At 37.1% G+C, this 15,688-nt stretch overlaps 1 protein-coding gene across 2 annotated transcripts in view; it reads right to left on the reverse strand.

Moving 5' to 3' along the window:
* STT3B (STT3 oligosaccharyltransferase complex catalytic subunit B) overlaps nt 1–15,688 on the reverse strand; it is a 46,379-nt gene that overhangs the window by 12,684 nt on the left and 18,007 nt on the right. For both annotated transcript variants that reach the window (XM_088521140.1, XM_088521138.1), the window contains 6 exons: nt 14,620–14,728; nt 12,773–13,060; nt 10,836–10,901; nt 7,200–7,299; nt 2,998–3,096; nt 2,007–2,153 (listed from right to left, as the gene is read on the reverse strand). In XM_088521140.1, the coding sequence (XP_088377266.1) occupies nt 2,007–2,153; nt 2,998–3,096; nt 7,200–7,299; nt 10,836–10,901; nt 12,773–13,045 (685 nt within the window). In that variant the 5' untranslated portion in view covers nt 13,046–13,060; nt 14,620–14,728. Of the gene's footprint in view, nt 1–2,006; nt 2,154–2,997; nt 3,097–7,199; nt 7,300–10,835; nt 10,902–12,772; nt 13,061–14,619; nt 14,729–15,688 lie in introns of those variants that run through there.

Genomic DNA, 15,688 nt, shown 5'->3' on the forward strand with positions numbered 1-15,688 from the left:
GTAGCAAACACCGTCCTCCCCAAAAATCATCATGAAAGCAATGCAACAATAATTAAAATGTTTCCCAAAGAATATGACAAATAGCAATCTACACTCAGTAAAGAACTATAATAAAAAGAGCACATAACTGATAAGAAATTAATTCATACTTTTTGAATGCCTGAGCTGGAACCTGGGAATGACGATTTTTAGCCACGCCATTGATGCTCAGTTACACACTTGTTTTATGCTATTTCTCTATTGATGTATCTGTTTGTTGCACAGAATACTAAAACCGCTAGCAGCCATTCTGATAAGCTTTATGTAAAGCTTTGTTAAACCAAGCCTCAACATATATGAATATCATAAAAAATATGGGAGATGAAAATTTACTGAGATTTTTAAAATTTATTCCTACTTTCCTGACTGCTGTTTCAGCTTCCTCTACATACTTCTACAGACAAGCTGAAGCACCAAAAAGTTAGATTCTCTTACTACCTAAGAGATTTGTGCATAAAGCAGTAAGTCTTGCTTCTGTCTGGGATATAACCTTACTGAACACCTTAGCTTAATATCTTGTTTAGATATTTGAAAATCTGGGTTCTTGTTTTATGATAAGACACCATTTTTTTCCTGTCAGCCTTTAGGGGCAAAGCTGGCTCCCAAACTGCTGCTTGCACAAGGAAGAGAAGGAGCTGTCAACAGATGGGGAGCAACAGATTATCAGCTTCTCAGAGAAAGAAGCTGGAGGTACCTAGAACATGAGACTAGACAGGATTCATCGGTGGATGCTGACAGAGGTGGCTGCTGTGAAAACTCTCTGCATCTTCCCCCTGAAGAAGGAGGGCCCTGGTGCCTACAAAGTGGCTAATGCTGCACCTTTATGAAAGGCAAGAGAATATCCATGGGGCTACAGGCAGTAGCCTGAGGCCCTGGGAGCACAACCTCCTCAAATGTATTTCTGAGCACGTGAAGAATGAAAAGGGAACCGGGCATAGTCAGCAGCATATTTAATTAGAAAAAACAACAGAGCTTTTTCTGATGAGGGGAATGAGGGGAAGAAAGTATGGTATTAGATCACCAAGAGAACAGCCACAAAGCCAAAAGGCAGCACTGAGGCATGTGGGGACTACAAGGGAGCCGGGACGACCTTGTGTTTGTGAGCTTGGACAGAGCGCCGCAAACACTGGAGGCTGTAAGGCAAAACTGGTGGGTGTAGTGGAATGCCACTCACAGAGAGATCAGCGTCAAGTATTTCAGAAAGCAAGTAATTTTATAGTTTTAAGATCCCTGTGTATCAATGCTATCCACAGTATTACTTATCTTCATAATGCTTATCTTCATAATATATATGCTTATCTTCATAATAGACTGACTGTAGTTACACTCTTCATTGCAGTCTAATGATCATAATGTGGATCATGGACAAGCTTGAAATACTGCAATGATGCTATAGAGCCATCTACGCAAAATATATTTGCATGTACCCACATTTATTTTCAGTAATGACAGAATTATTCACACATATACACACATTTAAAAACATTCATTACCTCTCATTCTTTAGTTCTAGATGTACTCTATCTTAACACAAAATTAATCCTTGATCTTCAGACAATTTAAAAGCTTTAATTCCTCTAGCATGCATAAAACTTCGGCTGAGTTTTGAAGGGCCTTGCCTTCAGCTAGCTTAAGTTTGAATGAAAATTAGAGGCCAGTTTTTCCTTTAGTCATGCTGAAGCCCATTACTTTTGGGGAACCAATCCTGGCATTCATTGCCCTTCTCTTTTATCAGAGAAACTATGGGAACACCGCTAACATTCCCTTGACATGAAACGACAGATTTTCCTAGGAAAGCATCCTGCAACCCACCAACAGGAAGCACTGTGAGTTCAGATAGAAAGAATAAATAACATGGGCAGAGCTTTGCTTTGGGGTTGCTAGCACCTACTCTAGATTAAACAAATCATTGATCCCCTGGGTTAGCTGCTTTGTGGAAAAACTAGTTTCACAGGGAGGTTATTTACCTGTATATGTCAAATAGATGACGCTCAGGAACACAATCCCAGCAGCCAATGAGACGCCCAAGAAAAAGAGTGTCTGAAACTCTTGCTTGGTTAATCTGTCTCTCAGATACTGCAGAAAGGCATACGCCTGCAACAGTGCAAAAACACCTAAAAAAAGAGGGAAGTTACTGTTCAAATGCTAAAAATGCATCACTAGTTTTTGTAACAGGTGACATCCTTAGCTATATTTGAGTTAGAAAAAAATACGTATACCTGTGTCCAAAAAGGAGCATGAAAAGTACTCTTTCAGAAAATGAAAAGGACCATCACTCAACTAAGAATTTTTAAATATTGTTCTGGTTCATTTTAATGATATGCCAATTACTGCCTTGAATGCAACTTGATAAATAACTTTTTGTAAGAGTGGGGAATCTAACAAGCTATGCTATAAACTCACAAACAGTATATGGTCTTAGTTAAATCAGATCTAGGATAAAGGTCATCACTGACAAGAGACCAAGATGGCTGAATGTTTAACAACTATTGAAACTTAATCTTCTTTGAAGAAAAGAAAAATCGAACGAGATTAAAATCAGTAATTTAAAAGTCTTCATTGAATAGCAATTTAAGTCATTTGTATCTAATTATCTTTGAAGACCAACTCCAAAACAAACTGCTCAGTAAAAACTGTTTATCAATAACAAATGTTTCATTTGTGCAATGCTTGAAGGCATCATTATATTGCAAAACAGTAGAGATGATGAACTTGTAAAATAAGGGCTTGTCAGAATGACAAACGGCTCCAGTGCCGGTGAAGCGTTTTATCTCCATTAAATCACACAAAGGATAATGTGTCAATTGGGAAGAAAATTTCCCCACTGATACTAAACAGCACTTCTATTTTCCCCCCTTTAACATTTTATTTGTTATCAAAAGAAACAGGCACACCTGAATTTGGGATTTTCTTGTGCTGAACAGCTTGTTTGGAAACAAAGATATTTGGTTATCTTACCTGCAGCTGCCATGTGTTCACTTGTTCTAATGGGCTGAAATCCCACAAAAGGTATCTGCATCGACAATATTAAACCCACAATGTAGAAAGTGCTATATGCTGTGAAAAAGGGGTAGAAGAAAGAAAAGGGTGGGAAGAAAGTGAGTTCACAAATTACAAAAAGTCTTGACTTTGAGTCTATCATCCTTCCCCAAACTGCAGTAGCACATACAGAACTGTGTAATTTAAAATATTTTGGCTGCACTGATTATTTTTCTTTATCTTAGATCAGTGCAACAATATTGCACCCAATTTTAGAGAAAGCAGCAAGTTCTCATTGTTCCTAACTGCACTGTTTTTTTTCTCCTATGCTTAAGGATTTAAACCATCTTCCCAAGACACTCTAGCTTGGAAATCACTTCCTCTTCCTCTTTTGCTTCCTTGCTTTGGTGAGGCTGGGAGAAGGAAATGAGAGGTCTCAGATCTTGCTGTAGATGTTTGCCATATGAGAAAAGACTGAAGGGAAAGGGTCTCAGGGCAGCAAGACGCGTCAGAGCATCCATTACCCACTTAGGAAATCTACTTCCCCCATTTTCTTAGGCTCCTACAAATGACAGGCCCCACAGTCTTTGTTGCGGTCTCAGCTTTGTGAGGAGATTCCTGATCTCACACAGTCCCCTACTAAGCTCCATGTGGGGAGGTCTGGGGATGACCCGTTTACCAGCAGTACTGCTCTCACGGTAGCTGGCTGGTGTCCCTCAGGGATTATGGTACCCTCAGGTACTTTATGCTTTGCCGAACGTCACCAGAAATGACCGGCGGTGGTTCAACCACTTGCCACCTTCGCTGGCAGTCTTTCCAGCCTTGGTGTTTCAGCAGTTGGCCTACCTAGAGATCTATCCCCTCTGATGTCACCGGAATATGTTTTTGCTATATCAAATTCCATTTTCGAGGAATTCACTGCAGCACAAATCACTCACTGCATCATGAGGGTGTTACAACACCGCCATCCTGTGGCACTCCAGTGATTGGCATTAATGGCTACACTTCACATTTGTTAAACACAGACACTGTACAGCACTGCTGTAAGCCCGGTCCTAAAACTGTTATTTTCTATTCCATTATTATTTATGTCCCCCCTCCATTTTTTTTAAGCATCCTTTACTTTCCATCTCTTTCAAATGGCTACCACATCTGCTGCCTAGGATTGAAAAAAACAGCCAGTGTACCCAGCAAGGAAGCTTTGCTAGGAGCTCGATACCTCATGGTGACACAGATCACAAACTTCCCCTGCTCCTTTACCTTCTGCTGCTTACACAGCCTTCACAAAAACTCCGACTTCATTTTGCTTCGTGCAATCCGCACTGATCACTTTAATTAGGTCAAGCACAACTGACCTACTGGGTAAAGCCATTTTAAGAAGGGCTGATAATTTCAGCTGCTGCGCACTGCAAAGCCATGAGAATAACCCACAGGGAAGCTTATCTAAAGTACCTCAGCAAACAGCCTGGCACACGCTGTCAAGTGATGTATTGTAAGCACCAGAAATGAGCGCTAATCATCTGAAACTTTCGAACGCGGGAGAAGGTGAGAAACACATGCCCGAACACCACTCAAATGATGAAGCCCACCACCGAGGAGAACAAATACATTACTGAAATTAAGTTCTAAATTCTGGAAGATCCATAAGTGCTTCTGCTATGGAATATTTTGAAAAGCACAAAGAACATAAATATTGCACAGAAAAAAAATTACAAGTTGCTGGAGGTGAAAAATTACTTCGAGGTGCATGCTAACGACCTAAAACTGGATGGCCCCTTCCCAAATGCAAAACCATTTTCATTTTAAATGCACGATAAACTACAATATGAACAACAAGTACAACAACAGAAAATATTAGCAGTTTCTGCATCTGAATATGCAGGTTACTTTGCCTATGCAAATGTTGCTAATGCACTGAAATTGTAAGCTAGTTGATCTTACTGTCAAGACTTAGAAAAACAAACACCAACAAAACCAAAAATCCAATCTAAAATGAACAATTTCATGCACTGAAATGCACTAGCATAGCCACCAAGTGGGTCAGATATGACCTAGCTGATGTATTCATCTCCCTGCACGTCACAAAATACCTTAAATTGGCAAATATTTTAACCCATTAAATGATTCTAAACTATGCTACTCATTAGATTATGTCCACTATATCTTTTCTTTGGTATATGACTCTGCATGAAAAGTATTTCTCAAGGCAGTATCTCTGATTTTTAAAAATCTGCATGCTGCCAAATATCTTCTTTTCCAAATAGTTTCTACTATATTAGATGAATTGTTCTTCAATTCCAAAAAACAGGATTATGCTACTTTACAATAAAATTAAGGAACCCACCTAGAATTTAAAACAAACAACCCCCCCAACAACTCAGTAAAAATGCTATGGATGCAGGTTTTACGAGCTACTGCCACCTGTTAATAGGTTGCAAGCAATTTTAACTACACATCAGTAATTTGGAAAATTTAGAGACTTCTGCACTCACTTAGCAAATCCAATATCTCTACTCTCCCTGATTTCATGAGCTTTTGCCAACTCTTCCCCTTATCCGAACAGCCTAGGGAAGCACAATTTCATTTCTTCCCAGAAATGCTGGAGTATTCTTATCTATTTTACAAAAACATCCCGTTAAACAAACATTTCACATATAGATGCAAGATGTGTAAGGCTTGCCAAGGCAGTTCAAATGAAGCCAGCAGTGCAATGAAACACATTTTCATTCTAACAACTCTGAACTGTAGCTCCCTCGCAGACGAGGGACAGTGACATCTCAAGAAATTGTAGCTGTTCACAAAACAAGCATGTTCAAAACCTTTACTTTTATTGAACTAGCAGCATTATTTTCCCCCAGAGAAGTTCAAAGCCTAGTTCATTAGGCTGAAAGCTGAAAAGCAAGAATACTTAATCTTTTTTGTTTCTAGTTATCACGTCCCTTCTGGATTTTATAAGGGATTTCAGTTTCTCTTGCTTCTCATGCTTCATTCACAGAAATTGGAAAATGAAAATGTTCAATATACCAATTTGAAATGCAAAACAAGATGAATTACTCCCCCTTTTTGTTATGAAGAACCTAACAAATTTAATGATTAAAAATTAGAGGGTCAGCACTTTTTTTCCTTTTTTTTTTTTTTTTTTAAAGAGTTCCACTTTCTGATTTATAGCCCTGCCTCCCTTCCCCGCTGCCTTCCCCTGCCCCCCCTCCCAAAATAAAGAGGCAGGAGGGGTAAAAACAGGAAAACTCTCATAATGAACTTGAGCAAACATCACAGCATCTAATTGTTTAAATACATGTGTAAAACTAGTAATTTCTATGGCTGGCACTGGAAAAAGACTTAAAAAAATTGAAAGCACAAAACATTTGCAAATATGAAACATTGTGAAATTTTACACTTCAGCTCATATTATTTATATCTACTGTAGCCAAAAATGTACTAACTGATAAATATTTGAATGCTAAAATTTCCTGTTATTTCATACGTTCATTCCACAGCCAACTGATTTAACTTGTAAAATCTATATAAACTGTTGACAGAGTATTTGAATATCAGGCAAATCAAAATTACTCTCCAAAGATCACTATGCACATATGCTTGTAACTGGAGGAAGACCAATCCATCATCCCAATAAAATCTTAAGGATTCATGTGTATTGGACAGACGCTTAAGCTGCTTTTAGTCTTGGTTATATAAATATTATGCTGGTGTTTAAAATTTCCTATGCCTTTTCCCACATATGTCACAGGATGCTGTAGTGCTTGTGTAATTTTTGCTGCACATCTTTGTTAAAAATAGCGGTTATGTCACATACCAGGAAGAGGCAGGAAAATGAAATATTTTTATATAATTATTTGATAAAAATATTAAAATGCTTCTAGAAATATCAAATCATCTAGTTATTTTCTTTTTATCTCAGTGCGCTAGAAAGGTGAGAAAATGAATGGGCTATTATATCGCTGAGGTTTTGGAAATGTGAACAATGTGAGCAACTCCCTATTTCCATTTTGCAGGCAATAATCAATTATCATCTGCAGTCAGCCTAATAAAAATGCAACCCGACACGGAATTACTTCATTGTCACCTAATGCAAGACATAGGCATAATTGGTTTCATATATCATGATTTAGCATTTGACAAAGGCTGCTCAGTGAAGAGCACATTTCAAGGACCTCACTTACCAATGTACACCCTCCTGCTGTATCTCTGCATCAGCAACAGAACAAACACATGCAGCGGAATAAGGTTGATGATGAAAACATAACCACCCCATGCAGAGACCTAGGAGAAATGGAACAGGATATCAGATCATTCAAATGTGATCTAAAAATATCTGTGAACGCACAGGCGAGCCAATCCTGGATTTATACATAGTGATAGTCTAACAAGGAAACATAAAACACCAGCTAGATAAGCAGTGAGCAGTCCTAGTAACATCACTGGAATCTTTCTCAGCATTTATTACCAAAGAAAGAAAGAAAGAAAGAAAAAAAAAAGTCAATATATATGATGTTGCCAAAATACTGAATTCTTTGAAACAGGCCAGTGGATTTCCAAGACTCTTTTTCTAGCACTTTCCTTTTCTCCCAAGCTAACCTGGTGATGCTGGCAATCAAGAATGTGTTGCCGAGGGCTTTTCCCACGGTGGAGGCTGCAGCACCAAGTAGCAGCTGGACTCCCATCTGCGATCCCAAATGTTCCTACAACGTACGAGTCGAGCACGACGCTCCGCGCTCTCCAGTGGGGCCGGGCACAGCACCTCAAGCAGAGGAAGCAGCCGGATCTCCCTCCCGGCGCCGGGCAGCCAGGAGGAAGGAGCAGCAGCGGGGCAGGAACGCGGGGGAGCCGGGCTCAGCGCTGCCGCTCGGGTGCAGCTGGGCCAGGTGAACTCGTGGGAATAGCAGCCCTCGAAGGCTGGCACGAGGTACTAAGTATTGAAAGGCTACAATGCTATCAGTGTATCGCCCACTGTGGGTTTAGACAAAGATTTAATGAGCTGCCATTATAACATTATCCAAATTTCTAATGCATTTAGAAGGGCCAATGTTGATAAGGCAGTCTATATTTTAACACATATTCACTTGTTAAATTTAAGTCTAGACTTCTCCCATATGTGCCATGCCTACTCTGGTTCTTCATTTTTAGAATGCACTAGCAAACATGTTTATTTTAATCATACTTAAGGCTTAGATTCATGCATATATTTTTAAAACCCTAGCATTCACAATGAAGTCTAAATGACTTTATGGTCTTTAAAACAAGTCTGAAAAATAAGGACAAAGCAGAGCACTGGGTTTTGGTGCTGATACTATAAAAAATCCAATGCTTAAAAACCTGGAGTAAACTGAAACAATGTGGAATAGGCAGAGAAGATTATTACCATACTCTACAGAAAATCATTTTACATTATCATGATTCTAATGCCAAATCACTAGAATAAAATAGCATGGTATACACAAGCATTTTTATTTATCAAGACAAAATGCTGTATAAAGATAAATAAGACCGAACAGAATGAGAACAAAAGTGTAATTAGGACACTGTCATATTTACGGAGAAGTTTGAGTGATGCAGGTAGCTGACCTGCATTTTAATTAACAACTGTTCTCTATCTATCCAAAGATTAAACCAAATCTACACACTCAAAAGAATTGAAGATTCATTTCTAAACCTTTCAAACAGAGTAGAGGCTTCCTCAAAGATGGGGAGGAAGACAGCAGTGGAAACGTGCTATTACTCCTATAAGGACCGCCCCAGTGTAAGGCTTTGTGTTTATTTTCAACTGTTCTCATAAAAAATTATCCCAAGGCAAATTGACAAGTTAAATAAATGCTAAAAAACACAGACACAAAAATACTCTTTTCCTTGTGGATGCAATGTTACAAGTCAAATTACCACAGCAGTGAGTCAGACACATTTCAGGCAGGTTTTGATATCAACAAAGATTTTTGTCAGTCCATGCCATATATATTCCTCTTTTGAAGAGCTGCTTCCCTATTTTTCCCTGTGAGGAATGACTCTTACCACCCCAGAACTGAGAGGTATTGAATTCTCAACTGGTAATGCAAAGATGCATTGATTCCATCAGAGGAAAACAAATGGGTGCTACATAATGGAGAGTACAATTATGCTCTGTGCTACAGATTCACCTGAGCTAAATTCTACCACAGAAGGAAACCCATTACCTGGCAAAGCACCACCCCGGTTAGAAGTGGGTACACTTCGTAAAGAATAAACTTCTATTATCCAATCACCCATACTAAGCTGTGGAGAAATTTTCACGTTTGACTAGTTAAAAACAAACTGAAAATAAACAACATTAAATTGCATTCAATAATTTAATGATTATGACGATTTTGTCACTTCTGTCACCATGCACATTCCAGGTGGCATCCCTTTCCTCCCATACAATTCCAAAGACCTAGACGCTAAGCCAGGCTAAAATGGGAGAATTTGTTCTCCAGTGACTTTTCAGCATTAAATTTTTAAAATTATCTTATTTGCTATCCATGTATTTATGAACATCCCCTTTCAGAGGACCGCATCAAATCTGCCTAACATAAATGATACCAACTTATACATGGCATATATATAAACATATGTGTGCTCAAACCTTGCCTAATTTTTGTACTGCACAGAAATCTGCATCACACATACAGGAGCTCTATACTGTAACATAACATGAGTGGCAATGCTGTAGTGAAGTGGCTGTTTATTTAATGACTTAGCAGAAGGAAAGGAGGAGAATGAAGGGATCAAATGTATGCTTAATAGGAGATAGATGCTCTCTTCTGTGATTTGCACAGAGTGCTAATATTTGTTGTTGGAACAAAAGAAAAACAAAAATACAACCAGACACTGAATGTAAATGTTAAAAAAAATCTAGACAGCATCCAGACAACCTCTGAATCAGCCTTGTATTTTAAAATAAAGCATTCAAAATGACTCTTAAGTTCTTTTCTTTCAAGTCTACTTACCTACCTGTAGTAAAGGAAAATTTGATACCTTGATCTTAATACCAAGCAACTACCCTGACTCTTGCTCCATTAGTCATTTTGAGGCTATTTTTCCTCTGAAATGTATTTTCCACAAAAAAAAAAAAAAAAGTTAATGAATTAGGGGAAGTAAAGGTCTTTGTTTCAATCAGATTGGAAAATTCTTCAAGCCTAAGGTTTCGGAAGATAGGAGAGGGAAAAAAGAAAACGGCCTCCCCATTTCTACTACTTGCAGTATCTCCCCAGTTTTGTTACTAGTTTTGTATCTGTAAGCTCTCTCTGCTACAGTCTCCATTTTAATAGATCAAAAAGGAAACAGGTCTTTATGATAACTTAATGACTTCCTGCATAGCATATGTCATTAATTCATTCATTAGTTCTGATTTATTCTATTGCTTAACTATACCCAAGGTAGTAGCTTTCAGTTATAAAAATATAGCTGTGTATATAAAAATATTATTATCCTGTTTCAGTAATAATATACACACAAGAATATTAATCAAAATGCCACTTAAATTTACCCAGATCAAACAAATTCTATTTAATAAGTTTCTGTTCATAATAGAAGATAAATTTTCAAGTATAGCAAGAGTGTTGTTTTTAAAAGTTTGCTCTTATGTACACTTGAAATACTTTATATTTTAAAGTCTTTATGTCTTCTTACTCATATTTAAGTATCTGATAATAAAATGAACAAATAAATTTGCATTATTGCCTTGAAAGACTAATATCTCATTCTGCTGTGCTTTAGCAAAGTATGAATTAGGCCGGTCTTGCTCATATAGCTTAGCTATAATATGTATAGATATATATAAAGCTTACCATGTAAAAGTAGGATAGACAGCAGCAGATTGTCCAGAAGACTGACCCAGTTTTCACTGACTTGACCTTTAAAAATAATTGGGTATTTATGAATGACATATGAATACGGGGCAGCACTGCAGTATTTCACTCCAAGACAGAAGAGCTAAATTTTACTAAAGAATATTTACAGCTGTCAAAAGAACTTCTTAAGTACTTATCAAATTCTACTCATATGCTTCTCATGTCTATAAAACCAAACTGTAAGTGCAATTCAGTTGACATATGACGTGTCGCTTACACTCATCTCTAGTTAATGGGCAGGCAGGATGCAATGTAACTGCTTCATCATCTCAGGCAGAAAAGCAGCTGCAACACCTCGGTGCTGCTTTGTCCAACGTACTACATCACATTATAATTTTAAGTGTGGGCTATGCACGGTTTCCTTTGACCAGCATCAGTTCCAACTCTGCTATTATAGAGGTAAGAGATCTTCTATAATTTTGGAAAATTCACTTAAGGCAAATTACAGCATCCATATATAACTATGCTGTTTGGTGGGATCCATAAACTGGGCCCAAAACAATTTTGCTCAAAACTTGACAGTGGCAAATGTGTGGGAAAATAGGAATGAAAAACTGACTTGAAATGAATCTATAAAGCTACCTGTGAAATACATCTAATCCATGCATAATCCTAGGAAACTTTATGCAAACATGATTGCACTATGCAGTCTAGTTAATTGAGTTCATAAGAAGAGATAAGTGCTATCAAATAACAACATCATCTGATTCTATTATTGTTATAACACACAGCATGAATCTGGAACTGCAGTTAAGATTAAAGATTAAAACAAACAAACAAAACCCAAAAACCCTAATAAGAGGACTTTTTTCAAAGCCTGCACTTCAGTAACATTGCTACTCAAACATGAAAAACTTGAATTCCCTTGTCCTCTAAGCCTGTCAGTAATATCCCAAGTTTGAAATATTCTCAAGCTGGAAAGCTTTAGAGTACACATCTGCTTATGAAAAATAGAATTCTTCAAAAAATCATGGGGAAGGCTGCACTGACCATGTGTGTGTATAGATAGATATATATATATGTGTATATACATATAAAGATAGATATACATATGTGTCTACATGTATACATATCTACACACACACGCACACACACATATATATATAAAATTCACCAGATACCTAAAATGAGAAGTACATAAATTCAAGGCAGGCACACGAGACAACACCATGCTGTGCACGTACTGAATTAACTTTCTGCCTATGCTATTTGTGATATTTCCATATTAGAAGTAACAATACAGGAAAAAAAAAAAAAAAAAAAAAAAACCCTCTGTCTTATTCATATCCCTTCAGATTTCGAAGGTGTTTTCCAACTATGAAGATTCTACAATATGGAACTGCCTTATAACAGTCAAGTAAAGCTAGCAAATAGACCAATTAAAATACATTAGACTATTTTTTAAGGCATGCTCTGTGGACAGTTGTGGGTGTTTAGGCCGAATGCCTCAAAGCTTAGACCCCTCCATATATTCAATACTCCCCCAGTAGGCAATTCAAAGCACGTTATGTTCAGACTGTGTTCTTTCCAGCAGCTAGAAAGGAATAGTAAATTTTGATATTCAGATAACATGAATATCTTCAAACTCGAAAACAAAGACAACAGCCCACTTGTTTTAAATTTATAGATCCCTTACTATTAGAGGGTACCTCACAGTTGAATAATAGCTTTATATAACAAACTAAAGAGCATTATTATGACATGTTTTGAATCATGTGACTTATTAGTACTTGCCTGATCCCATGCCAAGGGGAAGAGAGATGAGAGGGAGGAAGAAAATGTAAGGATTCAGTTTGGATCCTAAGAAAAATCAGTCATTTGTTGGAAGAAGAACCAAAAACCCTCCCAAAGCAGAGGATTTAGCAAATACTTACCCATAAATAGTATGTGAACTGCAGTGCAAAAATAGCTATGCCTTCATTGTCAAATGATCCTGCTACCGATCGAGATATGTAACCTGGAACTATGGCGATAAAACAGGCAGCTAAAAGCCCTGCTCCCTGGTTCCACAGTTCTCTGGTGAGCAGGAAAGTAGAAATAGCTGTAAGGCCGCTAAAAACTGGTGCTAGGAATACACATACGTCTCTTATATGGACCGTCACGTTAAGCATATTTAAAATCCAATGTATAAGGCCTGCTGTCACCATCAGTCCTGGGTATACCTGAAAGGAGAACACACACACCCAAATTAGAGCAGGGATAGGATTATTTGCACATAATTTGCAGTGAGATATAGTAGTATCTATAGTATAGTATAGTGTGTATATATATATAATATATATATAATATAGTATAGATAAAGTTAATGAAGGTATTTTAGTATTGTCTGAAATATATTTTGACAACAACCTGGAACACCAGAAGTTCTTAAAAATTTATGCAACTGCAATTTGGGTAACAATCCTTTTCCTAAATGAATAAGCTGCACAAAAATAATATCCTGTCTTGCCTGACATTTGTCATATGAGATGAATTTATGGTTAAGGTATGTAATTAGAAGTTTGCAAGAGAATTTCAAGGCAGCTCTATGTGGCTCTTCTATTTCTCCTTGTCCTTAGAGGAAGAAAACGTATATCAATGAGCTTTATATGAGCTAAAGAGCTGACGCAGAGCTGGAGAGCTGAGTGTATATGTCTGTTTGTGCAAGATGTTTGTAGACATCTTTGGATCTGAAGTAATAAAATAAAGTCTTACAAAACTAAACTATGATGTCCTTCAGGAAAAAAAAATGTAGTAGAAAAAATATGGACTTCAGCTGCTTTTTGTTTTGCTCTAGAATTAAAGCAGCTTTTGTATTAAATTAAGTTGACACAGATAATGGGATTTTCCTCTGCACAGATCCTTGACAGCTGATTTTCAAGATAAACTACAAAAATTTAATATGCCATAAGCTTTCCAAAATAAGGTATGTAATCACAACTTTCATTTTATTTTCTAAGATTTTTACTTCGGATAAGACAGGTATGGAAAATGTTACATAAAAAGGGTCTTACAGGTTCCTCTAAGATACTAGAACAAATGGTTATCTAATCGCTACAAAAGGCTTTGCAAATGCATTTTAATCATATTTCCTATAATTAATATAAGTTTTAGTGCACGTTATATGTCAAATGTGACTGTGTCACTTAATGTTACTAAGACTATTCTATTAATTAAATTTGTTTTCTGATTTGATAATGTTGTTTCTTACACCTTTCCTGTTGTATAACACACACCAATCTCTCCCACTGATTTAATTTCAAAAAGCTTTTCCCTCAGTGAAACTCTAACATTTTCCATACATGGAAAGGACATCTACTCAGAATATACTATGAGATCTAAACTTGTATGCAAATGAAAAAAAAAAAAAAGAGGCAAAAGGGACCATTTGAAAAATAGCTGTCTAGATCTCTTAAGGCATCATTGTGTACTGATATTTTCTGCACAAAAGAAAACTGGAATTACAGGAGTCACAACATCTCTATTTACTACTGTTAGAAGTTGATACGTAAGAAGGTATCACTCAGTTTCACGCTTCTTGTTCACAGTATGGTGTTGGATGGAGACTAAAACATGTTGACTTAGTTCTGCAGCTAGAAATTAAAAAACATTGTTATTCCCTCTGCAGCAATTGACAATAAAAGCTTATTCCATTCAGATTCTCCTTTTACCCATGTCAAAGTTGTATTTGAACTTCAATAAAATTACTGCAAAGTCATCTTTAAGTAATTATAATACTTACAGTTCCACCTACTATTCTTCCCAGTGGATACCATGCTCTTTCATCAAACCAATTTAAAAATTCATAAAACCCATGGGATGCAAGATGATGTGTTGATCTATAGTTAAACCTAGAGAGAGAGAGAGAGAGAGAAAGAGAAAAAAAAAAAAGGGCAGTTAAAAAATACGCAGAACCGTCTAAATTCCAGGCATACCCCAATGCTTTTGTTTTCTAAGATCTAGAAAGTAATTAAACATCAACATCTCATTTGGTATATAAACACAATGGTGATGAACATCGCATTCATTTTCTAATTCCCTTTTAAAACTAGTTTTCAAATGTAATCTGTTAGTCAATTATTTATTATGTCGAAAACACCATGTAAGCAGAATTAGGAACAAGGAAAAAATTAGTGCAAGGCTCTCATTCTGAAAGGGGATACGTGGTGCATCTGTGGCTGCTCTGCACCACACAACAGTGAAAGATGAAATAATGCAAACATATGAAATGGAATCAGTCTAATGGTTCACACAGGCCTTGCTACATTCGCTTCTTTTAATAAAAGCCAGAATCTACGTAGCCGTTCCCTTTCCTAAGGCAGGGAAGGCTCCCTGCAGCACAACGCTCCTTGGAGGCCTCCCACGCACACCTTCATTTCAGTCTTCCACACTCCCGATTTACCCCTAAAAAGCACGTATTCATTGCCACCAAGTCATTACTCTTTCCCTTTCCTGGCAAATAATCGATTTTCCCTACTTTAAATGGCAAAATCTACCTCCTACAAAGTCTCGCCACTCTTTAAATCGGGTATCAGACTGCTGTGAGAAAAAGTGCAGAGTACATTACCCCAAATGGCAAAATAATTCCTAACAGATACTCCAATGGACATTTAGTTAATGAGAAATTCATTAGTGAAAACATTAGTAAAGGATTATGTTAATCTAAGTACCAAGTCCCATGACTAAATGAAATACCAAAACAGCAGATTAGATAAGCAAACCCAACATCAAAGACTTTTACATAGAGTTAGCACACAAAGCTAAGAGTCTGTGTATTTTTTTGTCTATTTCTGAAAGTATCCATTTATACA

The sequence above is a fragment of the Tinamus guttatus genome, unplaced genomic scaffold (assembly GCF_059628265.1).
Source record: "Tinamus guttatus ecotype Peru unplaced genomic scaffold, ASM5962826v1 Tinamus_guttatus_pri_ptg000115l, whole genome shotgun sequence".
NCBI lineage: Eukaryota > Metazoa > Chordata > Aves > Tinamiformes > Tinamidae > Tinamus > Tinamus guttatus.